The 25,575-nt window shown below is 36.7% G+C and overlaps 1 protein-coding gene across 2 annotated transcripts; it reads right to left on the bottom strand.

The window, feature by feature from the left end:
• Window positions 1-7,322: 7,322 nt before the first annotated feature.
• On the bottom strand, window positions 7,323-24,465 carry lonrf1 (LON peptidase N-terminal domain and ring finger 1). 2 transcript variants are annotated; one of them, XM_058397153.1, is made up of 12 exons: window positions 23,664-24,465; window positions 16,349-16,467; window positions 15,582-15,713; window positions 14,095-14,265; window positions 13,294-13,408; window positions 12,799-12,856; window positions 12,427-12,541; window positions 11,916-12,037; window positions 11,307-11,465; window positions 10,620-10,782; window positions 10,242-10,391; window positions 7,323-9,119 (listed from the first exon to the last, which is right to left on the bottom strand). In XM_058397153.1, the coding sequence occupies exons 1-12, from the start codon at window positions 23,980-23,982 to the stop codon at window positions 8,970-8,972; spliced, it is 1,773 nt and encodes a 590-aa protein (XP_058253136.1). In that variant the 5' UTR covers window positions 23,983-24,465; the 3' UTR covers window positions 7,323-8,969. The 2 variants fall into 2 exon arrangements, with proteins under 2 accessions (XP_058253136.1, XP_058253137.1); XM_058397154.1 differs by having other exon boundaries at window positions 15,591-15,713; window positions 23,664-24,463.
• Window positions 24,466-25,575: the final 1,110 nt, after the last annotated feature.

A 25,575-nucleotide genomic window follows, 5' to 3' on the forward strand; every position in this document is an offset into this window, starting at 1 on the left:
TATTTTCAAAGCCATTAACTGGACCATTGCACTGAGATCAGCCAAATGGATTGGCTGGTCAGGGCTGGAAGCACTGGACTCCCATTTCCTATTGTGAGTTTTTTTTTTTTTAAGACATGGCATTTTTGATGATTATTCAAATCCCACTGAGGACCTCTTAGACTGAGCTCCTCCTTATCTTGCCTTCACAGTCATTCTCTCATTAAAAGGCAATCACAGGCCACCAACTCTAATAAACCTGCTAGTTCCCTTTTTCACTGGGGAGAGTAAGGGCAAAAATGCAATTATGGAGGCAGGTCTGGTCTCCCTGATGTGATTTTTTAATCACTCTTCTGCCACTTTATACAAAATAAACTCATTTTTGTTTTCTGGCCCTGGGACCCTTTACTGACGTTTAAGGAGATTAGAATTTACTGTAGTCCAGCAAGGGATGCTTACTTAAATTGCTTGGCAGAAGCCAGCCTTGCGTTTCGTGTGCTGACTAATTCCCTTGATCATCTCACTAGTTCAAAGCCCTACAGCCTAAAATCATCTTACAGTGAATGAAGGAAATCTTACACTGAGAGCCATGAAATCTTAAAATGCTTCTATACTAAAGGTCTCTGCAGTTTCTGTTAAATGTTCTGCAGCTCAGGCCAAGTTCAGAAAGACTTGGATGTAAGCTAACGTAAATGGTGTCATATCACAGCTGCAATAATTATCATAGCAACGCAGGTAGTGAGTGGCAATTAAATTGTGAGAAAATTAGTATACTAAATATGAATGATTGCAGCTTTTATTAACAGGTGGCTTCTTGACAAATTATGACAGGAGAAAAGCGTGTGCATTCTTGAACATTAGTCACTTGTTATACAGCTGGTCGCAACTGAGGGCATGCAAAACTTCCTTTTAAATTAGCTGTGCCAAATTCTGAACATAATAATCCTTTTATCACACACACACTCATAACATGAATTTCTAACAGAGTGTGAAAGTAGAGAGTCATTATCAGCAGTGTTGCTTCACCCTCTGGGGCATGCGGAGAACATTAGTAGTCATTTGCAGTAGTCATGTCCTACCTGATACCAACCTTCAATTCCACTTTAGTGCTACACAAGGGACATCATAACTCAGTTCGCTCTGATTTTCTCTCTCTCTCTCTCTCTCGCTCTCTCTCTCTCTAAGCAGGATGGACTTTTTCAACTTCCTCGTTACTGCAGTGCTGCAGCAGATAGTGACTCTAACAAACTCTGAATAAATTCTCATTCACCTAAAAGGCACCCCAAATTTTCTTTTCTTTTGAAGTTGAAGGGCTTATCATTGTTTGTAAACACAGCATAAACAATCAATTTTGGATTTCTTGTTTCATCGCATTAATAAATACGTTTCAATGTACCAGCCCATTTACATGAAAGAAAATTAGTCTCCTCTCATTCACTTAACCCTGGTTAACCCTAGCTACTCACACTGAAGTTGTCAGCTATTCATCAGAGGTGACAGATGCAAGTGTAGAATTTTATTGTGCACTGTGTAAAGATAACAACAATTGGGGGTACAAACCAAAATAACAAAACATACAGACTATGAGCAAGACTATGGAAGGCAAAGCAACAAACATGACTAAAAGGTACACAGGAACCAGAACTTATATTACAGCATGATTCAAGGTGAAATGAGAAATGAGTGATTAGTGAGACATGCAGAAGGAAACAAGCAGGGGCTGATTTTGATTTTGTTCAACCACAGATTTGGCACAGTCTGTAGACGTTATCAATACCTCACCTTTATTGTTAATTACCATTTGGATGGTTAACATAAACATACACATTAATATTAAGTCAGTATTTGATGTGATAATCTTGGCCTTTAAATATGCATCAGTAGTTGCTGGAGCATTTCAAACAGTTTCAAGGAAAAAGCCTGGTAAGCTTTTCTAAGCGTCTTGGAGAACATGCTATAGCCGTGCCACAGACTATCAGACATGCTTCTATTTTTTTCAGGTAATCCCTGAAAGCCAGTCTTCATTTTTGTCTGAACAGTGAACATGCTTTGATTTTCTCTTTACTGACAAATTCTGTACCATATAGATTTTTGTATTTTTAAGCAAATGTAATAAAATAAACTTAGTAGTGTGTAGTACCATTAGAATGGTTGTATAACTTTGTATACTTTTTATGAACATTATAGCTCAGTTCTGTATAAACATATCATTTACTGTCAAATGACATCTTGCACTCTAATTGTGCTGTAATAATGATTCTGTTTTGAACCTCCTAGATGTCAAATGAACATGCCTGTTTAATCATTAGCCTGTTTAATCAATATATTTTATTGGCTACCAGCTATGATAAGAAAAACAATTAGTCTATATGAATCATGCATTTTTCAGATTTCTTTTTAAAAAATAGATTCTGAGCATAGCATGATATATTAATATGACAGCCTGTGAAGTACAGGAGGTAGCAACCGCAGCAGAAAAAGAATCCAGATCTGGTTTTATAAGGTAAAATGCAATTTTCCTCCTATTACTAGCACCTTATTTTAAGGTGCAGCTGACATAATGTATTTTATGACAACACTATTAATATAGCAAGCTTGGTTGATGGTAGATTAAATTTTCTGAATTACAAACTCATGACATCACCACTCTGCCCACTCTGACGTTCACCCAGAATACAGGAACATGTTAGGTTCTATTTTCTTCTCATGGTTTTACTCTGGCTTGTCATGTTACCTCTGACTGTTCAAAAACATTCAGGAAGGCAGATTGGATAAAAAGTTGCCCCAAAATGGTCTGGTGTTACATTCAGGGTAAATGTGTTACAGGGACAGGCTCTGGACCCACTGCGATCCTGACCAGTATAAAGTGGCTATTGAAGATAAATAAACAAAATCCTTATTCCCCTGAAATTAATTCTTGGCTATTGACTTATATAATAAATTATGAATATCATACTGGTTTGATAGTGTTAATAGTTTATAGTGCAGCAAAAATGAGTGTAGCAAAAATAAATTCCATGTGCATACCAGCAGAACTATGAGGAGTAATGTAGTTATGACTTTATCCCAACTTTGATGATTAATCTGATGAATGCAAAGTGCAGCAGAAGCTCTGCACAATAGGAGAAAATTTATGGAAATAATATGCATTAAAAGGATGAGGAGACGCTAAGAGTTAGAGCAAGCAGCTGTCACTCCATGTGATTCAGAAATCCATGAGTTGCTCCCTTTGTTCTGAGCTTTGTACAGCAATCTGTCACTGAATGTTTGTGCATTAGTAATATATATCCTTAGCAGTCTGGGTCCAGATCATCAAATTCATGATTCCATCCAAAACAAACACACACACACACACACACACACTCAAACACCCACGTACGTGCAGTGTGCACACACTGGGTCTCGTGTCATGGTGCAGGATTAAAAAATATTTTGTGTGCTGGATGAAAGACATATCTTCAGAGGTCTGAATCTATGCATTATTGATGCATCCCCTTACATAGAAGAGTCTCATGTGGTTTGCTTCCATGCACATGCAATCTACACCCCATGTCTAAGATGCACAAAAGAACTGAGAACCAAAAGGAAGCTTCTTCTCTTGTTTTCATTTTTGTTTTCTTCTTGCAGTGCATAAATAACTCTGGTCCTTTGACACAAATTAATTTCTTTTTGTCCCACCCTTTGTCACTGTGATATTAGACAAGACAGGATTTAATTTGTCCATCGATCTGCTGGCTTTTATATGTTGTCTCTAAAACCAAGCAGAGGACCTGTGATTGAAGAAGAGTAATCTGATTCCAGCTCTGCATTCCGCAGTGCCCTAATGACCACTGCCAGGTCTGTCTCCATGATGATGTCTGGACAAAAGAATGCTGGGAGCGACTGTTCTTTACGTTAATGAAAATAGATGAGTGTGTGCTCATCAGTCAGAGGCAAAGAGGTCAGTCAGGTCAAATATGAGTGTCTGGCCTGGCCACCAATCTGCAACCATGTGTGGCATTCGTTACTGAGACACTGCAGCTCTCAGACATTTTTTGTTTGTTTGTTGCTTTTCTTTCTTAGTATCATCTCAAATTGAATTGTTTGTTTTTAAACCTTATTTAAAAGTCTTATTAGTCAGATATTCACATGAAAACATTGAACTGAGTAACAGCTATGAATCATCGAGTAATTACACATTATATTTAACAACATTTAAAGATTATGCAACTTGTGTAATGTCATGTAGCTAAAGGAGGAATGCAAGTATATATACATATACATATGTATATATATATGTATATATATATATATATACACACACATTATATATTATGTGTCTCAGATGGCAGAGAGTAAGGAATAATATCATTATTTTTAATCTAACTGCCGTTCATCGCTCATTTCTTTAGCACTTACAACAAGCTTTAAATATGATGTAATTAATTGCTCAAGTCAAGAATGTCTGTGTCTCTTGATGGTGCTTTCCTACACCATCATGAGACTTTTCTCCTGCTTATTGTAGGTTTAAATCTTGTAATTAATGCTTTCAACAGGGTGCTGGAAACTTCTGGTGATTCATAAAACCAATAAGAGCCTTTTCTGCTGTCCTCTCTGCACCTTCTCTAATCTGTCTGAGAAAAACAGAGTGCAATTTCCATATATTAACCTTAACTGTGATGGCACATGTTTTTTTTTGTTTTTTTTAAATTTTGAACTGCCCATAACAAGTGAAAAATGAGCTTATGATGTTTGCAGTTGTACCCAGAAATATACTATATTTCCGTCCTTTTTCACACGGTACAGTCAAGGTCACTTAGCTCTATTGCTGATCCGTACACCTACACCAAGAACATAATACAAATATTTTGCGCACACTCAGTGATCCTAAGCTGCAGCTTTTTTTTCCCAGTGTGATCTGAATCATCCAGGCTGCAGTTGGTGTTATCTGTAAAATCCACCTTGGCTTTGTGAAACTCAACTCTCCACACAGCAGCTATAGATCTATGCTGGAGATTGCTGATCTTGCAGGTTGGTGGAAAATGTTAGCTAACCTGAAAGAGATGGTTATCTACTGTGTTTGTTCATGTTTGTCCAAGCAGGTTTCTGTGTGACACTGCATTATGCAGGATGGGAATTAAAATACTAAAGACTCTAAAGACTTCTTATCGCATTTTCTTCAAAATTTGTCGTTTTCTTTCTGTCACCTCTAGTAACATTACGGATTGTTTCCATTCAATGTTTAAAGGCTGTCTTAACATTCCTATCAGTTTTATATTCTATGTACATATGTTTGTGGGGAGATAGGTTGTTGCCATGCCAACCCTCCAGTTCAACAGTCCAGTAAATGAATTTGTGCGAAGAGGGGGGTTGAGCACGTGAGATTTCCTCTGATGTACACACTTCCTTTTTCCCTGCCCCCCCCACTCTTATCTTTATTTACAATAACTCACTTTCATAGACATCATGAGTTCTCAGCAGTGTTTCATATAGTATCTCTTCCACAAAAGATTTTTTTTCCACCTGCCACACTGAGAATCAAACCAACACATCAAGATCTATTCTGGGTGCGTATTATTTTCTGCAACTTTTTCTTCTCCTCTTGGATTGTAGAGCTGGCAATTACAGCTCCTACCTTGGCAGCCTAAGCCGCCTTGTCATTTCTGTCATTTCTGTGTCTAATTGCAGTTAGCTCCATGAAGATGGAATGCCAGGACTCTGATATGTCCCCCTCCACTCGGTTGCAATTGCCTTTTTAAGGTTTATCTGTGTATTAATGCAGGAGGGGGATTAGGGTAGTGCAAAACAAGGTTTATCAGCTGCCTGTCCCTTTCCTTTCACCCCCAACCCTCACATTAACAGACAGAGTGGGGGGGGGGCTTCTGAACAATCCGTTTTTTCAAGTATTAGCATCTCATCCCACAGCCCATTGAGCATAAACAAGTATGCCTGACAAGCCAGTAATTCCAATTAATAATCTCATTCTGTGAATTTTGACTTTGCCTCGTACATATCAGGCAGGGATTTTTTTATTAATTTTTTTTCTTTCTTCTTGATGAAGGTGAAGACAAAAGTCACATTGTTTAAAGTCACAAATGTAATCCTTATTATATGCTGCATAGCCACTTTTCAATTTTCTGCCATTAATTTCCCTTCATTTTGTATTAAGGGACTCCTATTAATTTACACACTCTTACCTATTTCTATCTATGGATTTATACACCATGCACTGATGAGCTAACACACACCTGATCAGTGGGTCCTTTGTGCACAATTGCTTACTAAATACAAAATGGCTGTCACCCCCAGAGAGGCTCAGAGAGCCACAGGCATTGCAGCTCAAGGGGAGTAATGGATCAGTTCAGCTCACAACACTGCTTTAATGCTAGTGCTTTTAATGAGATGTGATGTTCATGTTCATATAAGCGAGGTGTTCACCCTCAGAGGTAGAACATTGTAAATTATTCAGCCAGAGGTAATGGTACAACCAAGTATCACTATTTTTTGCATATAATGGAATGTAAAGATTGAAACAGGAAAGCTGAGATAGCAGGATGCTTAAGCAGCAAGCTCAATTATCATTTTAAGAAATGCTGTAACCTATTTCACAGGTGCACCTCGGCTGTACATACCCTTTTTTTCATCTCCTGTATGATAAAAAATAACATTGTTGGTGTAAAAAATCCTGACAGATATTGCTCTTACAGTAGCGAACATCTTGAAATTACTGTCCAGTGTCCAGACATTTTAAATTATACTTCTTCCACCAGCTCTCATTAAGAACTACGTAAAATGTCAGTATTCCATTATTTCTTGTTCCTTTGTCCCATGTTGGTGCCACTTCTCCAGATCAATAGGCTGAGGGTCTTCAGTGCAATGTGCAATATTCTCTCCCCCTTTTTCTCTCTCTCATTCTTCACATTGATTTTCTGCCTTTGACCTGTATAGCTGTGCGTGCTAGCTAGGGGTCAAGAGCTTCATCACCCATCCGTATAACAAGAAATCAGCTCATACAGCATGGTCTGATGCGCTGGTCCGACCTTGTGACTTACTTCATGGTGAAGTAACCTTCACAACTGAGTGCAAAAAGTATCTGAACATAAAATTTCAAATAAAACTGACTGACTTATTAATGCAAAGCCCAAGTCATCAATTTAGTTGATTTAGCTGGACAATGTAATAGATTATGCCCTATTCTGTGAAATTTAGTGATAATATATCTCCATCTGGTGGCTGATCTGGTATTTGCCAACCATTTGTCATTATTTTCATGAATGCTGGGATAAAACTAACAAAATATGCTAATTTTTCTTTAATATTATTTAATAATAACATTAATTCACACATCAATAATACTCTATTCATTATTTATTTAATATTGCTTATTTTTATTCAGAAGAAAGGGTTAAAAACAAAATGAAAGATTCAATCATTTCTCGAAAACTGTCCAAAATCACATTTCTGCATAACTTGAACAAGTTTAATGAAATTCCTACAAGAATTCACACTTGTGTGGCCCTCTCAAGCTGATCAAACTGAATTATGTCTGACTTTCATTTTTATTGCTATGTATTTAATAAACAAAAAAGAATTTTGGAATCCCTTTACTAGTGACAAATAAAAAAAATCCTTCTTGTTGACAGATAAAATGCACTAAAAGACAAATCTTTGATTAACGTCAGTGATTGCTGTGACTGACACCCAACACCTGATCTATTGTCCCTTTAACATAACCTGATCTATTGTCCCTTTACCATAACAAAAAATACATTATTTCTAATTTAAGTGTATCTTCATTAGCAAATGATGATTATGACGACAGTGATTGTTATTATCATTATTATTATTATCTGCTTAATCATTCAGTCTATTTAGAAAGTACCAAATGTGCATATATTCATCCAAATTAAGACTTTAAACCCAAAGGCACAAATCCCTTTCAAGATGATGCTGAGAAAAGCAGACAGATTAAACATATTCTGATGGCCACAAAATAAGCTCTTGGATCATTTAACATCTCTACACATTAGTGACAGAGCGCAGTGTCATTTGTTCTCTCATTCTTGATGCTCAGCCTAAATACAAGAAAGAGGGGAATTTAAACTGTTCCAAATAAATTATATAAATTCCTTATAACCATTATCACAATGTTAATTTGCCTCAAAGTATTATTCAAATCACTGCTTAAATTATGAGTAAAAATTGGAAGCTCTACTTTTAAAATGACATAATGGATTTAGCATTTTCATGACAAACAGCCTTATTCAGCAGCATTAAAACTTCACACATTAGCATTTTGACAGTTTGATTCTAATAAGAATGTCACTATCGCAAAACACATAGAAAAGCATTCTTGCAGCAGGTGACATCTGATCCTCTGTCATTTTGCAAAGGGCATCATATACATGGCCAAGCTTATAGATGCATCGATACAAAAGTATCAATGATTAATTTGTGCTCTATACCTGTATGTATTTGTACAGTGTAAATTAGAGGTGTGCACGGTACTGATTATTTAATTCCGCTCCCACCATCTCCAAAAGTAATACAGCCAATTCCTGCAATTATTATTATTATTATTGTTCACAGTAATAATGTTTGCACTTGCTTGCAATATTTTCTAATTAATTTAGTCTTGCTTAAATATAAGAAAATGCCATGCCAAAACCCTATATGCTAATAATCAGCATTGCATTTCTTTGTCCCAAAAGCATTATATCTGACCACCCACATATAAGTTCACATAATATTCACATAATTTGTGAGTTACCAATACCTGATTTATCTGGATATCTATTTACCCTGAATTATCTGCTGTTTTAAACTTCAGCTAAGCAAACAAGCGAATCAAACAATTGTATTTGGAAACTAAATATGCTGTATAAAATACCCAGACCTATTTCACATATAATTATATAATTGCTAGTCGAACAAAAATGTGCTCTTTCTCTAAGGCAGTGTAAAAAGGGATAAGGTCCTGTGTGTGTGTGTGTGTGTGTGTGTGTGTTGTCCTATCTCTGAGAAAAGTACTCCAATACAATGCGCACATGTCCTAATCGGTCCTTCAGGGTGGTAAGGGACAGAACTGTTGTCTGGTAAGCTGGATCTAGCTGAAGCACAGATAGCAGCCACCAGCACCAGGCCGGACCATCAGCAGATGCCTGACAAAAAAAAAAAAAATGTAATAACTTATGAGCTATGAAAAAAAGATGGGGTGAATTATTTTTGTGATCAAGGCACAAGCAGAAAACAATACATAAGATCACAGCAGTATAAATTTTGATATGAATTCTTCCGTCACAAATAAATGGCAAAAAAAAGAAAAAATGTCTGGCTTAGATTGAATACATTTTACTTTACATTGAATACTTTCTTTAAAAAATCTTTGATTTCTCTACAAAACCAAAAACAAACACTTTGTTCAAGCCTCTAAGGTTTTACTTGACACGCCATTCAACATGACATGCATTAAACACTGTTCAGAGAGCCAGTAGAAGTTTATATCATTTTGCTGCCAGTAATAGTAAAATGAACTTCCCCTGGTGGTCTGAACAGCCGAGTTACTGGCTCAGATGAAGACAAGACCCACTTCACTCAAATTAAATAAAAAAATAAACCTTGGCATCTTGTGTGTATGTGTGCGTGTGTGTGTGTGTGTGTGTGTCCTCTAACAGGGTTTCAGTCTTAGTCCACGACTTATCTGTACTAGCATGTTTGATATATATGATCTCTAAGTTACACTGGATAAGTATGTCTGTGTAATGTACAAATATGTGCATTTTTCAAGTGTAGTACAATGGCATTTTGACATTTTTAATATTACACATATATAACCCTGCTTTATCCATTCTGTCAAACATTTCATATTAATATTTTTGTGGTAGCATCATAAAAGTAGGGACTTCAGTAACTGCTAGCATTTTTGTTTTTTACTTCCTAACTGTCCAATATCCACAAAGACAGCTGGCAAGCAGATAAATGTACCAACAATCTAAAGGCAATAAATGAGAAAATGATCAGTAATGAATATAGAAAGAATTTCAGAAAATCAAAGGCCAATTCAAGCATATTTAAGTTCCACTTTTTTCCACTTCCACACACTAAACTTCCAGTTTAACCAACCTTTAAATGCAGATGAAATCATTTTGTAATTAATGACTATTTGGGAGAAGTAACCTGATTGTGCTGATGTATGAGAACAGAATTTGTGTTATATGGGTCAGGTTTATATGAAATGGCAAAGGAAATGTGTTTTAAGCAATTTTATACATGTATGTTCGAACCTGAATGTTATCCTCTCTCTCAGGCATGTCTCCATGCTGTTGGTTGATCTGCTCCCGGATGCGGCTGTTGAGTCGTTGGTACCACTCCCTGGCCTGCTGATACACACTGTCATGGAGGCGTTGCAGCATTTCCAGCTCAGCATCATGTGCCTATATTTAGCCCAACATACACAAACACATACACATTATACATAAATGGACAGTAGAACAGCAACCAGATATCTAACATACCTTTATCTCTCCTGTTATTGAAAACATTACTGCTCAGAGGTCCTGAAATAAATTACATCATAATCCCAGATAAAATCTGACTAAATGCCAGCTTCATAGAATTAGCCTGTAAATTTAGCTCAGCTGTGAAACACTATAAAAGCAGACCTTATGGTCTTGCAGGTACTCAATGTCAGCTGTGTGGTAGCCATCCCGCTGGCCTCTCCGAAGCACACGGAATCGACTTCCTCCTACTGTGTTCACATAAGAGCGGCCATCAGGGAGCACATTCTGGTCCAGAATCTCCAGCATGCAGCCATAATCTGCAAACCTGGGCATCCCAAACACAGCAACCCAGATATGTGTCATTCGTATTGACATAATTATTATCGTCATAATTGCATTTATTGAGACTTTAATAAAATTCCACAATACAGTTAGAAACCAACTACTATAGGATAAAACCAACAGTTTCTATATGAATGGTAAGAACTTCCTGATATCTCAATTAAAATAAAACACACAAATATTAAGCAAGCTTTTCAGGGACACATTAAGCTTAATTTCGAAACAGCATTACTGTGTCTGTTTCTTAATGAAATACCATTTAAATAGACATGCATTTTTATCTGCTCACAAAATATCAGATACAACACACACACACACACACACACACACACACATGAATAAAGCAGTTAGCTCCGATCCACTAATTTGAATTTTACAAAACATTTGTCCAGATTGTGTCTGAACAAAAGCAGTACTGAATATTGGTATATACAAATTTTAAGCTAATCATTGTGTAATCATTGTTACAGTCTCTGTATGTTTTCCCAGTGTAAAACCATTCTTTACCCTTTTCCATGCTCATAGCTGCACATGCCAAATTTCTTGGTGCCGGTCTCTATACATCGGCGCATCATCAGCCTGTAGCGTGGCTCAAAAACATGTAGTGGGCAGGGAATACCAGGGTAGGCCACAGTACACACAAATATTGGGATGTCTTTGGTCAAACTGGTCAAAAAAAATAAAAGGTCAAAAGAAGGTGAAGAATAACAGAAAAATACTGATGACGTAATTTACAAACTTTTAACTACATGAACACTATCAAAATCAAAGAATGACAGACATCATGCTACATTGGGTATAAAAATTCCCCACACACATGTTAAAATTGTAGGTGCTCTATTATAAGCAAAAGGTGTTTTAACAAATTAGGAGTTAAGGGATGCACACATTTGTACAACTAAGTTATTTAAGTTTCAGATTTTTTCTTTTTCATTTTCCCCAATAAAGCATTCTCTGTCTATTTTGTTTTGTAGCTTGAATTTTTCTGGTAAAAAGTGGAAAAAGATCTGAAATGATTTAACTTGGTTTACATTTTTTACATCACAAAAAACCTTTTTTAAGACTTTTTATATACACTTTTATATATCTCGTGTGATTGTATTGTGTCAGACTCACTTGGAAAGCTCAGCCATCTCAGCATCATGCACCTGTTTCCTTTCAGCCAGCTGCCGAGGGAAGAGGCGGGTCATAATCTCCTGCAGAAGGACTGTGGGGTTGTACTTTCTTTTCTTGAAATACTAAGACAGGAAGTGAGATATCAATTTTTATAATCTAAGGTAATAGAAAAAGAGGAGGATTGGTAATCCACAGAAACATAGTTTATATGAAATGTGCATTAGTTTTTACTCAGCCACTCCTCTAGCTACAAAGAAGAATCAGAGTGGCTCATGGACATATTAGAAGATAAGGGAAAAAAACAAAACTAAAACAAGACAGATGTAGGTTACTATGTCGCAGTGAAACAGCAAACACTGAAGCACTATGTAAAATCTACAATCATGACTTTTATACCAACTAAAAATGGAAAATATATATATATATATATATATATATATATATATATATATATATATATATATATATATATATATGTCTGTTCAAGATTTTATGGTTGCCCCAGACTCACTTCCTGTAGTGCTTGTTTACAGAGTGGACAGCGGAGATTGTGGTCAAGACTTCTCTCAATACAGTTCTTGCAGAATGTGTGGCCACATGGTGTTGTAACCGGATCATAGAACAGTCTGAGGGCCAAAAGCCATGGGATAGAGACCACAAGGCAAATACAAGGCATAATTAATATTGTGTATATCATACATTTAAAATACATAGTAGCACAAGGCAATGTCAGTAAATATATACAGTAATATGTGTCAATAACACTATGGAAATTATTACTACAGTGAACAACATATTAACTATATAATCAATACCAAGACACTGCACTACTGATGGAAATAATTCTAGAGTAAAGTGTATTATGGCATATAGCTTCACTGACCTGATGCAGAGGGGGCACTCAAAGTCAGATACAGACAGAGGGGACGGCTCCTGGTCCACTAGAATAGGCAAGAACACCAGAAAAAGTCAACTCTGGGGGATGTGGTAGCTTAGTGGTTAAGGCGTTGCACTACTGATCAGAAGGTTATGAATCCCAGGACCACCAAGTTGCCACTGCTGAGCCCCTGAGCAAGGCCCTTAACCCTCAATGGGTCAGTTGTATAAAATGTAAGTCGCTCTGGATAAGGGTGTCTGCCAAATGGCAGAAATGTAAATGTAACTCTGGTCTCCTCATAATACACAAAATGCAGACAATGGAACTGTAGGCATCCTAGCAAATATGATGAGACTTTAAGGACTTTAGGTAAAATAATTGTGTTCACATGCTCAGTTTTCTGTATGTAAGGAATGGATACACATTTCTTATCTTTACACATGCATATCTCTTTAAAATCTAAAAGGGATGAGAATTAGAGCAATCTTTACATCCACCCACCTTTCATTTGTATTTCCTCCTTCTTTGCCATCTGCTCCACACTCTCCTGGGCTATGGAAAGGAAAGACATAGGCTGGCACTCATTACTGGAGTTGTGCTTGACTTGAGACGTAGTCTGTTGGAGATGGGAAGAAAGACACCAAGGCTGGTAATGTATAATGTATCAGAGTAAATAAAAAAATTGTTCTTAAGTGGCAAATTTGGCCTCTACCCATGGCAAAATCAATACTGATATAAACCTTATGTATGTATGATAATCAGGAATGGAAATAATAGACATTTTCATTTGCAAATTCAGGCAATCAGCAAAGAGAATATACAAGGGCATGCAGGATCAAAACAGTCAACACAGACCACCAGTATCAACAGACCACAACAGAAACTGAATGAAAACTTTGCAAAGGTTAAGATACACACAAAGGTTTAAATAGGCAAACTAATCAAAGAGAAAATTTGAAACAGGCATGAATAATCAGGAGACATTTGGTTGACCAGTGACAACAAAAGGGCAGAGAAAACAATGTGGCAATGGAAACAAAACAAACACATGAAAACATGGAACAAAGCTGACATAAGCACCGTAGTGCTATGGGCTGCTACGCTCAGTGTGTGGAGAGATTCATGACCATATTAAATAAGTGCTAAAAGTTTGTCTTTACCCATAACCAACTTCAGAAAATTTTAGATTCTCATCTTCTTTGTAAATGTCATATTATAATTAGCAATGACATTATGATGAGTACAGCAGAACTAGCAGAAAGTACTGTATATTCATATCCAAATGGTATCGGGCCTTTTTACCTGCTCACAAGTAAACTTCTCCTCCATCTGCTTCCAGGGTAACTTCAGGCCCTCAGAGGAGGAAGAACCAAAAGTATCAGTTTGAGAACTGCAGTCTCTAAGATAATCATCCACAATTTGTAAGATCTGTGGCACCTCCTCTGGTATGACCGTTCCCTCCATCTCCAAGATCTGAACATCAAAAAGGGAACATAACATAAATCAAGTAATGACAAGCCAACATAAATCAAGTAATGATAAATGTTTGACAAATCTTGCTACAGTCTGAATAACAGAATAGAGTAAGAATAAATTAAATATGAAGTAAAATGAATATAGAAAATATTGAAAAATAAAACAAAACAAGTTTACAAATCTAAATATACAAAGTAAAGACATCATATAAATAGTAATACACAATATTGCATACTTGCACGATACATACTACCTATCTCTCTTTCATTCTCTCTCTCTCTCTCTCTCTCTCTCTCTCTCTCTCCCTCTCTCTCTCTCGGCCCATAGTTATTCTAAGGTGCAAGAACTACAGTATATAGTGTTGCGCTTGTAGACAGTGTATAGGGTTTTGTATACAGTATTACCCAGAGATGAGTTTCAACACATGTGGTATTATCAACAGATGAAGTAGTATCAGTTACCATATTGTGTCAAGTGCAGAAAATGGATAGATGTACAATGATGCATGGAGACATAAGACAGATTAAAGTGCTGGGTTGTATAATTTGATAGCTGCTGGGAGAAATGACCTGTGAAAGTGTTCCTTCCTGCAGCGGGACAGGAGCAATCTGCTGCTCTGTGTACTTCTCTGTCCCTACAGTGCTTTATGGAGTGGGTGAGAGGGATTCTTCATGACACCTTTGCCAGCATCCACCTCTCCACCACCATCTAGACTGTGTCCAGTTTAGCCCCCTGGATTTAGCCAGCCTTTCGAATGATCTTTTTCAGTATGTTAGTGTCCTTCAGTCAAATGGTGCTGCAATTTTACAGTGGGAAATATGGAACGGATGCTGAGCATATATCAAATATTGTCTGTGTAGAAACATTGTGAAGGACGCCACTTTTAATGATACAAAACTCTCTTGTTTAATATTCCCGTGGAATATCAATAGTTCTAAAAGAGAACAAGAGACTCTAAAATGACACTATAATTACATTTAGCACTTTGGTCAGTGACCAAACTTTCCATGAACTTATTGAGCAATATCCCTATTCCCCTTTTCTTATTTAGGTTTTTTTTTTTTTTTTTACAAGTTAGTCCATTTCTATGAAGTCAATTATCAATTTTTGAATGAATATGGATTTCCGGATTTTTCAGTTTTCTTGAGGTGGGCTATTTATGTTTCCATAAAAAAAAGTGAACACATCTCATTTAAACACTGTATCTGGTACAAAAAAATCTAATCAAATCAAATTGTGTGGTTACCATATACTGTGAATTATTCATTACAGTTCACTTTTTTCACAAGAGTCTGTGTTATAAGATTGTTTACCTCCCATACCTTCTTAATCTGGTTCTTAGCAACAGCAAATTCAGGCTGTTGTTTTAGACAGTGATGGAACTGCATGAGAGCTTCAGTCAGTCTCCCCATCTCCAGCAGCACATTCCCTTTTCGGTAGAAAGCCTAAGCATGTAGGGAAATTGTTACAAGAGGGCAAACAAGGAAGCTATTACAGAGAAAAGCATATGCATATGACATAATACATATATCATATTCTTATATTACACCACAGTATAGCATCACTAAAACACAATTATCCACATAAAGACATTTTAGAGTTAGCTGAAAAACAATAAATTTCAAGCTTGTTTTACAGACTTACTAAATGATATTTCTGATGATATTACCTATATCAATAATAAATGATATTACCTATTTTAAATCTAACAAAATTAGGTAATAAAAAGCCGTTCATTAAACATTGTTCTGCTGTACTAGTGTGTAACTGTTCCAAACAAGCTACTATTTACTGGAAATCAAACAAGCTGATGGCAGTACAACAGTAAAAATTACCCTTCAGCTGTGACAAACCTAGGTTTCCAGTATCAGACCTTTCAAATCCTCTCACTTTATTATTTTGAATATTTAAGTCCTTATATAGATGCTTGTTTGTGTCCTGATAGCCAGGATTAGCCGAGTGTTTAACCACTTGGTGTTACATCTTTCATTTCAATAACTGCTAGACAGCTCAACATGAGTGGGCAAGGCTAGATGGCTGTGAAGTGAATGGGTGGGGAAATTTTAAAGAAATTTTTTACCTCAGCCCAGCTGGGCCTGGCACAACACAAATCTTCCAGGTCACGGAGAGCTTCAGAAAAGTTCCTGAGTCCTGTGTTGGCCTCTGCCCTCCATGCTTTCAGACTCAAATCATCAGGAACTGCAGATAATGGTGTGCATAAAAAGAGACAAGAAATAACAAGAAAATTCTGTTTATATTGTTTTAGTTGTGAGCGTTAAATGATATTCAAAGCGACAGCAAGCACCTACAGGCACATGTAATCATATTGTCAATAGCATAGGCTTACAGCTATCCTCCTACACCTCTCCTGATAAAACAGAATCACTGCTGCCAACCTACAACACACACCTTCTTCTACTTGGAGTTTTGGGATTGTTTAAGCAATCTATATAATAGATTAAATAAATAATAGATTCCAGGATTTAGGTTCAGAAAGAGGAAGATGTTACAGATTAACACAGAGTGGTTAAATATCAAACATGCTTCAATTTTATGCTCTATATACATAAAAGAGAATGCTGTTAAACATGGGAAACAAGATGACACAAGCAGTCAAATACATACACTACCGCTCAAAAGTTTGGGATCACTCAAACATTTTATTATTTTCCAAGAAAACACACACGAAATTAGTCTGAATAGAAAATATAGCGAAAGAACAGGACATGCTGACGTGTCAGAGTTAGAAATAATGATTTTGATGGAAATGATGAATTTTGCCTTTATCAAAAAAAACCCAGCAATTTTTTGCAGCAATTATAGCCTGGGCTTTCTAGCTGTCAATTTTGCAAGATAATCTGATGAGATTTCACCCCATGCTTCCTGGAGCATCTCCCACAAGATGGATTGGCTGATGGAGTCTTCCTCTGTAGCTGAAATCAAGCTGAAATAAGCAAGTGATCCCAAACTCTTGAGCGGAAGTGTAAGTACAGCAAAGGACATGCAGAGCTCAGCCCATAACTGGACGATAAAACAGGCTTTGCATGAGTGTGAGGTATAAGCCAAGTCTGACCACTGAAAAGTTGGTTATACATGCATAATAATCAGTTCTGCAAACATCATGCTCCCACTCATATTTTACCACTTTACAGTAAAGACATTGAAATCACTCAACAAGTAACATTTATCATAAGTGTTCAACAAGGTTTTAAACAACAGATGAGCTGATTAAAGCAACAATCTAATTAGGTTTTGATTATATCTTTGTTATATCACAACTTGAACATCTCCTGGCTTGGATGCTTTGATTACTCATTTACATACTGTAAGAATGTCGGGAAACAGAACTACTTCTGGTCAATACAGGCAGTTCTTAATATCCATACTTACCTCAGTAATATCACCTGAAAAAAACATACATGCTTCCATCACACTATAGATCAGATTATGTATCAGTCAAGACTTTGATAAGCTTTTTCCCAGTTTACTTGTCTAATTAATTCTACATTCACAAACTGCAATCCAGCTATTTTTTAAATTAGTTGCAAAGCTATGCCTATGGCACAAAATACTAGATCATAATAACTTTGTTGATTGAAGTTTTTATCAATCATATTATTATTCATAATAAGCCAAACCCCCAAATCTATTTATGTTCTATCAGCCTTGGCCTTCATACTGATGCAGTGTCTGGGTCACACAAGACATTAGTGCAGATGCTGATACCGACATAGCACCTCTGGCTGCCATATTTAGACACTGACTCAAATCTAACCCAGACTGTTCAGCAAAATAACACGCTAGTCTTAAAAACTTTAAATAAACTTCCTCATTGTCTACAGCTAGTTCCATGTTCCAGTGCTCACAAAGGTTCTGTTTGGCAGGGACAGTTATACTCTGAGGTGGGCCACAAAAAGTGTCCCCAAAACTAAAACACCATCCCATAATTTGTGCCAAAATTGCTTAGGCAACAGCTAGTGGTTTATTAGGTCCTGGCCACAATGTCAAGGAATACAAATACAGCCTTCAAGTCTTGGGGCTCAGGGCCATAAAATTCAATCCATGTGGCTGGACCCCATAGATAGTGTCTTAAATTAAAAAGAGGCACAAGTGACACTTTCGAGTGCTTTTTAACTTGAATTTTGTTTGTTGCTATATCACATGGTGGAAATTTCTGACAGGGGTGTATATAAAGGCAAAGTAACTTCAACACAACGGCACACAAACCAGAACTTAAACAGGGGTGCTGATCAGTGGAAACAGAACAGGTATGAGTGCTCAATGAGACATGTGACACACCTGGTCATGTGACATGCAGGGACTGATGGGTCATTTAATAGAGTGCCAATTACAGTATAACCACTGTATGACACTGAAAAATTTATTGATATTTTTGCTGCCTACCACAATGCATTGGAGTTGAAAGAACCTAATAAATATGAGCATTTGTTTGCAGACTTTCAACATTAATTTATATGCAAATCAGGTGAACAATTCTATACTATTCTTATAGAAGTTTTTTTATGCATGAGACCACCTTTAAAGGGACATGCATTTTAATCCTAAATGAATATATTTCTTTATTGGTTGCACATTATTTGCAGTCAATGTCTGCCTAAAGTCTGCAACCCATAGAAATCACCAGACTGATCCTCCCTGGTGTTCCCGAACTGAACCGCTTTTTTAAATTCAACAATAAACTCTAAAACTACGCTGACCTATTAGTTCGTCATGAGCTCTTGGTAGCACAATTCCTCGTGACTATAAAGTATTGAAGAAAGGACTTTTACATCATTTACTGTCCAGTGTCAACCAAATGAGGATGAGTTCCCTTCTGAGTCTGGTTCCTCTCAAGGTTTCTACCTCATATTATCTTAAGGAGTTTTTCTTTGCTACTGTCGACTCAGTCTTGAGTCTTGCTCATCAGGGATAAATGTTAGGGATAAATAGTAACTTAACTTTAAACTTTAGACTTTTTATTCTATGTTTCTATACATCTGTAAAGCATTTGAGACAATGAGACAATTTTGAGACAATTTTAAAATTTTAAATAATATTTTATAATCTAATCTGGCCTTCCTGATTTTGAGGTTTACCAATGGTTTATATCTTATGGTAAATTTCCTGTATTTACTATAGTAAGGTCTTCTCTTGATTGTTGACTGTGACACATATATGCTTGTCTCCAGGAGGGTGTTCTTGATCTGGCCAACTGCTGTGAATTTCGCAAAATTACTTGCAAACACATATACAATATATGTCTCCTGTCATCCGTCCTGACAAGTCCAGTCATTCTTAAAAGAAATGCAATATTTAATGTTAGACAACTCTTGAAAAAAATGTACCACAAATATGATAAGTCCTCCATACAGGCTGTTCTCTCGATGCAGTGAAAGCATTTGATCAGGTGAAGTGGTGTTATAATATTATTAATGATTTATAGATAAATCATTATAATGTTTGGATTTGATCTTCAATTCACTGCAAGGATACAGATGCTACACATGCATCTATCTGTCTTCACTTTAACCAATCAAGAATGTTTAGCTCCATTTTATTTATATACAGTCCTTTTTGCTCTAGCAATTTAGCCCCTAGCTATTGGTATTAGAGAACACATGCTAATTAAACCCATACTTTTGGCTGGTTCTGAGCACAACATTTCAATATATGCAGATGACACAGTTTTATCTATATCTAATCCAGAGCAAAAAATTATATACACAATTTGTTTCTTATGTTTTTATCAGCCGAGATACCTTAGACCTCTTTGGTGCACAGTAACTCAAGAAATAACTGAATTTCTAGGCATAGTGGTAACACGAAATCCCAAGGCACTTTTTAAACAAAATTTAATTTAGAAAAATAGATCTGCTCAAAGCAGACACTGACAGATAGAGAGCACTGCCTCAATCTCAGAATATGTGAATGCAATAAAAAATGGTTTTCTTGCCACAGTTTTCATATCTATTTCAAAATATAGCCATCTTCACTTCAAAATCCATTTTTAAAGCTCTAGATTCAGTAATCTGCCTTGTATCTAGGGTTTCAAAGCTCACAGGATTGCAAAGAGCCATGAGCCCTGTTTTACTGGCAGATTAATTGTGGTATACACTCAAAACAAAAAACAGTCATTACTGCAATATAATTTTTAACATCCAAATGTCAAATGCGTCCTTTAATTTGTTTAATTATATTTAACTGGCTGAGAGTTCATTGTGGTAAAACACTGAATAAGGAATTGGGCATTTTTCCTGTATCTGTTTAAAAACCAACTAGCTGCTTTCTTGCATAGGGATATCATGGTGACAGTAGTGACAGTACCAGGGGTAGGAGCAGATATGGTTTTTATAAGATAAAATGTCATTTTTACCCCAAATCTAGCATCTAAACTTAAAAATATAAGTGGTACTCTCATAAAGGCATTTTATAACATTATTAATATGGTAGATTATGGCTTTAATAATTCTATTTGTTACACGTCAGTTTAAGTGTAAAGGTCATGTGATAATTTTATTTAGTATAGTTCCGCAACACCCTAGAAACTCATTTCCTGCTTATGCCACTGTTACCAGCTCTAGAAGTCTTAATTGTGTAGGGGTTTTTTTTATATCTCACCAGTGCAGTCTACTACTACTTACCTATATTTTAGAAATATTTCCTAAATTATACAGAAACCTAGTTGTCGCTAACTTATAACATGGCAACTTTTTTCTAACCCACCTATTTTTCAAGTGATCAAAAATATTGGACTGACAGTGTTTCCAGTAGCTCAGGCGCTGTACAATTGAATAACAATTAATAGCTCTGAATGTCTACTCTTAGTTTGAGCCCTAGGTTTTTGTTGACAAAAACACTGTGTGAGAAGATTGTAACATTACCAACAACCTCCAGTGGGCAGAGGTAAAGGCATCACAATGCCATGATGGTACCACAAAATTAATTCAGAAGTCTATAGAAACATACTGTCTTCCTATTTACAGAAATACATTCAATTTATTGGGAAGGAACATCATCATGCAGCAATTACAATGAACCAAAATATACTGGCAACACAATAAAAGGGGAAAATGGAATGGTCCAGACATCACCATATCTTAACCCAAATGTACAGCATTTCACCACCTGAAGAGGAAGCTGAATTGAGAACAATAAAAAGAAGCTATGCTACAGGCCTGGTGATGTCACTGGGTTGCCAGTTGCAAGCAATGGATATGAAGCCAAATATTAACTGTTGTTTATTGATTTAACTTTTAAATTTAATCTGTTCCAATATTTTTTGCTTACCAGTGGTAGCATTTTCTATATATAATACATATAGATGCAAGCTTGTCTCATATTTATCTCAAGCCTAAATGGCTTCATATGGATAGCAATAAACCAGTGGCGGCCCATGCATTACACACCTAGGCCTTCACTGGTGTCCTTCCTGAATTAATACACATCTATAACATCATTATGACGCCACGACAATAGATACTAATCAACCATTAAATAGCAAAGTAAAAAAGAAATTAGGCTACAGTATTTCACACCTCACAAGGAATAGTCAGTTTTATTACGGTTACTTTTCTCAAAAAAGACATTTTTGATGAAGTATGCAGCAAACTGCAATCTCCAGAGGACGCAGCATCCGAAATGAGATACAGTGAATATAGAAACAATGTATAACAGTGCGTTGTGTCACAGGCTCTTGTAGCGAACATGAATAAAATTACATTACACATAGCAAAAAACAAATTAACACAATTCAGTCTCAAAAGTTTCCTTTCACTGCAGCAAAAAACAACAACAACAAAAAAAAACCCACAGTCCACCCCGGGGATCTGGAATGAAGGCAAACTGTTTGTTTTGTGCAAAAGAAAACCCAAAAGCATAAATGGTTCTTGAAAAAGCTTACCAACTATTTTGAAGAATCAAAAGGATTTTCTTGAAAAGTCCACCTTGAACATGCATTTGTAAGGATGTCTGAGACCAAATCGATTTCTTCTCCTCTATCAGCCATTGTGACTTAAAATATATATATATATATATTATTTAGTTTGCCTCTGACTTCTCCAATTATCCAATCAAAAGACATTAAATTGCTGACATAATTGTATGCCTGCTAGACGGCTCCAGTGACGCCAACTCGAAATCTGATTGGTTAATGGAACAGTTTCACTGACACTTATTTTAAGCTACGGGCGCCTGCACTATTGATTCTGAAGGCCTTAAGGCCGGGCAACACGTGATGTCAGCCACTGGCTGAAATATGATTGGATAAATACTCTTATCATAAATATACACTACTGGAAGCAGTACAACCAAGAGAAAAGCTATGAAATGTAGAGAATAGACTATTGGGAATAATTTAATACACATTCATGGAAAAATATATTAAATATATTAAAATGCAAGTCAGTGATTCAGATCACTGCTGTTTAGGCCAGCAGAGAAGGCCTTGCTGGCCCTGACGGCCCAACACTGCAATAAACTAAAGTATTGGCCTTGCTGTTCCAATGCTTTCAGAGTGGATTGTAGATACTATTCTAGGCTGTTACTGAGTACTGACAAATTTAGTATTCCAATTATGGTCAGTGTTTGGATTTTAAAAACCTTTCATGTTGCTTTCAAACCTACCGAAATATATGTTTTGCATACCAGTCTTCTGGACTGCCTAGATTAATAAATACTTTGTCCAAAAGACACAACTTTTAATAATAATCACTGCTTCTGAATATGTACACAAAATCATGTCAGTCGTAAGCATAAATCATGATCATCTGCTTTGCATCACACAATCTTGCTATAGTTTATTTCCACCATGTTCTGTTACTTATGTTACACATACATATCTTAATGTAATATAGTAGTCCTATACCAGGGGTCTAAAACCTTTTTTCCTCTTTGACAAAATTAAGGGGGCCAAGAGCTACTTGTGTCATATTATTAGTAATGTGTATTTACATATTTTGTTGCCATAAACCAAACCAGCTGAATAAGCTATTTTTGTGCACATTTATTTGTTAAAAAAACAACAACAACAAAACACCAGCTGCATTAATAAGAAATGTCTACAGCACACTTATCCTGCATCTTCCTGCAGCAGGTTAGAATCATTCAGTAGTTTTGCTCTGGCAGCATCGTATTTTATTTATTCTTAACACTGTAAAATTCGTGTTGGAGAAACCCTGTCCTACACCATACTGTAACTGTACGCGAACTCTTAACGTGTACGAGGCCAGAAGAAAGCGGTGTGACACGTGACTTCGTGACTCTGAAACAGCTCGGCATGTGTGCGCATGCGCAAACGAAAGTATCCAGCTGATCGCCTCCCCTGTAGAGTAGGTTCAACCCTGCCACGTTATTTAACAGCCATGTCGTAACATTTACTTTGTACTATTACTACTTACCTATCATTATCCTGTCTTCAGCCATACGTAGTGCTTTCGTATAATCGCGAGCTCTCAGCCTCTCCTGTATTTCGCATCTCGTCTTGGTTTCCTCGGGACAATATTTCTCAGTTATGCAGAAGAGCAAAACATTGTTTTTTATGTTTTTTGCGTCTCTTTGCTTTAGCCTCTCCATGCACACTGGGCATTTGGACGGTACACAGATTCCCATAATGCACCGGCGGCAGAACGAGTGACCGCAGCTCACCGTCACTGGTTCAAACAGAAGAAACAAGCATATGGGACAATCCAAATGCTCCATGTCCCACGGATTTTTCATGTAAAACCACTGTGCATATGAATGTCTATAGTCCTTAATAACAGAACCCTAGAGGGAGGAGACGCCGGTGTGAGAAGCTGTGGAAGGTGAAGTGTCAGTTCAGGCAGCAATGCAGATCTACTACCGAGCTTCTCGGAAATTGTAGTAAGCAGCCAACGAAACCTTTTTAATGCGGTATCGAGACTTTTCTCTAACAATGAATTAATCCGGTTTCAGAAAAATGTCCAGTGGAGTTCACATCTCAGTCTTTGTTAGGAAAAAAGTAGCACTGTCCGTTTGTGTGCATAGTGAACAGGTTCTCACAGCTTCAGTCCGAGAGACGTCGCTTACAGTGCCTCCATCCAACTTAATCAGCGATATAAAAAGAACAATTATTTGGATATTTTATTACAAAATCAACTTATTTTATCCGTCGCTGGCCGCAGTACAGTAAATTCTGAGCTATATTCTGACGCCGTAAGTTACATAAATAAAACCACGTGATGACGTGGAGCGGTTCCTATTGGATAAGGGCTGCGCGTGCCGTAACAGTTTCATAACCAGACTTTTTCATAACATGGTTTAATAACGTTCAAATCCTGTTTAACGAGTCTGTGTTAAGAAACGTCTAATACTGTAGTTTATATATAATAAATAATAAATAAATTTATATATATATATATATATATATATATATATATATATATATATATATATGTGTGTGTGTGTGTGTGTGTGTGTGTGCAAAAACTACAGTATATAGTATTGCGTAGTACTGAGTAAAGGTTAAGGGTTATGTATGCAGTATTATCCACAGATGTGGTATGGAGGTAGTTACAGTTACAGTTACACAGATCAGGCATAACATTATAATATTGTGTTTAACTGCCAAACAGCCCTGACCCGTCATGTGTATTCTGACACCTTTCTATCAGAACCAGCGTTAATTTCTTCAGCAATTTAAGCAGCACTAGCTTGCCTGTTGGATCGGATCACACGGGCCAGATTTCACTCCCCACGTGCATCTATGAGCCTTGGCCTCCCATGACCCTGTCGCCGGTTCACCACTGTTCCTTCCTTGGACCATTTTTGATAGATACTGACCACTGGACACCCCACAAGAGCTGAAGTTTTGGAGATGCTCTGATCCAGTGGTCTAGCCATCACAATTTGGCCCTTTGTCAAACTTGCTTAAATCCTTACACTTGCCCATTTTTCCTGCTTCTAACACATCAACTTTGAGGACAAAATGTTCACTTGCTGCCTAATATATCCCACCCACTAACAGGTGCCATGATGAGATGATCAGTGTTATTCATGTCACCTGTCAGTACTATCGGTATATATATCTGTGTGTATGTATACACGTGTGTTTGTTTGTCTTGCATTTATCACTATTTGCCAATTTGCTGACATTGGTTATAAACAGACGTTTTAGGTCCTTACATTTTTATTTACAATTATGGCTGCCTGGGCTTTTCAACATTATGTCCAGTAGGTCCCAGAAGCTAACTAGGATGGACATACTCTCACTTGTGGGTAAATTGCATTATGTGTAGCCTCTCCATGCACGGGTTTGGAATTCATGTAAAACCATTATTAAAACACACAAGC

The sequence above is a fragment of the Hemibagrus wyckioides genome, linkage group LG08 (assembly GCF_019097595.1).
Source record: "Hemibagrus wyckioides isolate EC202008001 linkage group LG08, SWU_Hwy_1.0, whole genome shotgun sequence".
In the NCBI taxonomy this organism is placed as follows: domain Eukaryota; kingdom Metazoa; phylum Chordata; class Actinopteri; order Siluriformes; family Bagridae; genus Hemibagrus; species Hemibagrus wyckioides.

Coding starts and splice junctions, on each gene's coding strand:
- lonrf1 (XM_058397153.1), bottom strand. CDS start 23,982: ATGAAAAATCCGTGGGACATGGAGCATTTGGATTGTCCCATATGCTTG. Junction 12,857..13,293: donor GGAGGAAATACAAATGAAAG/GTGGGTGGATGT, acceptor TGCCTATTCTAG/TGGACCAGGAGCCGTCCCCT. Junction 10,392..10,619: donor AGTACCTGCAAGACCATAAG/GTCTGCTTTTAT, acceptor GGCTAAATATAG/GCACATGATGCTGAGCTGGA.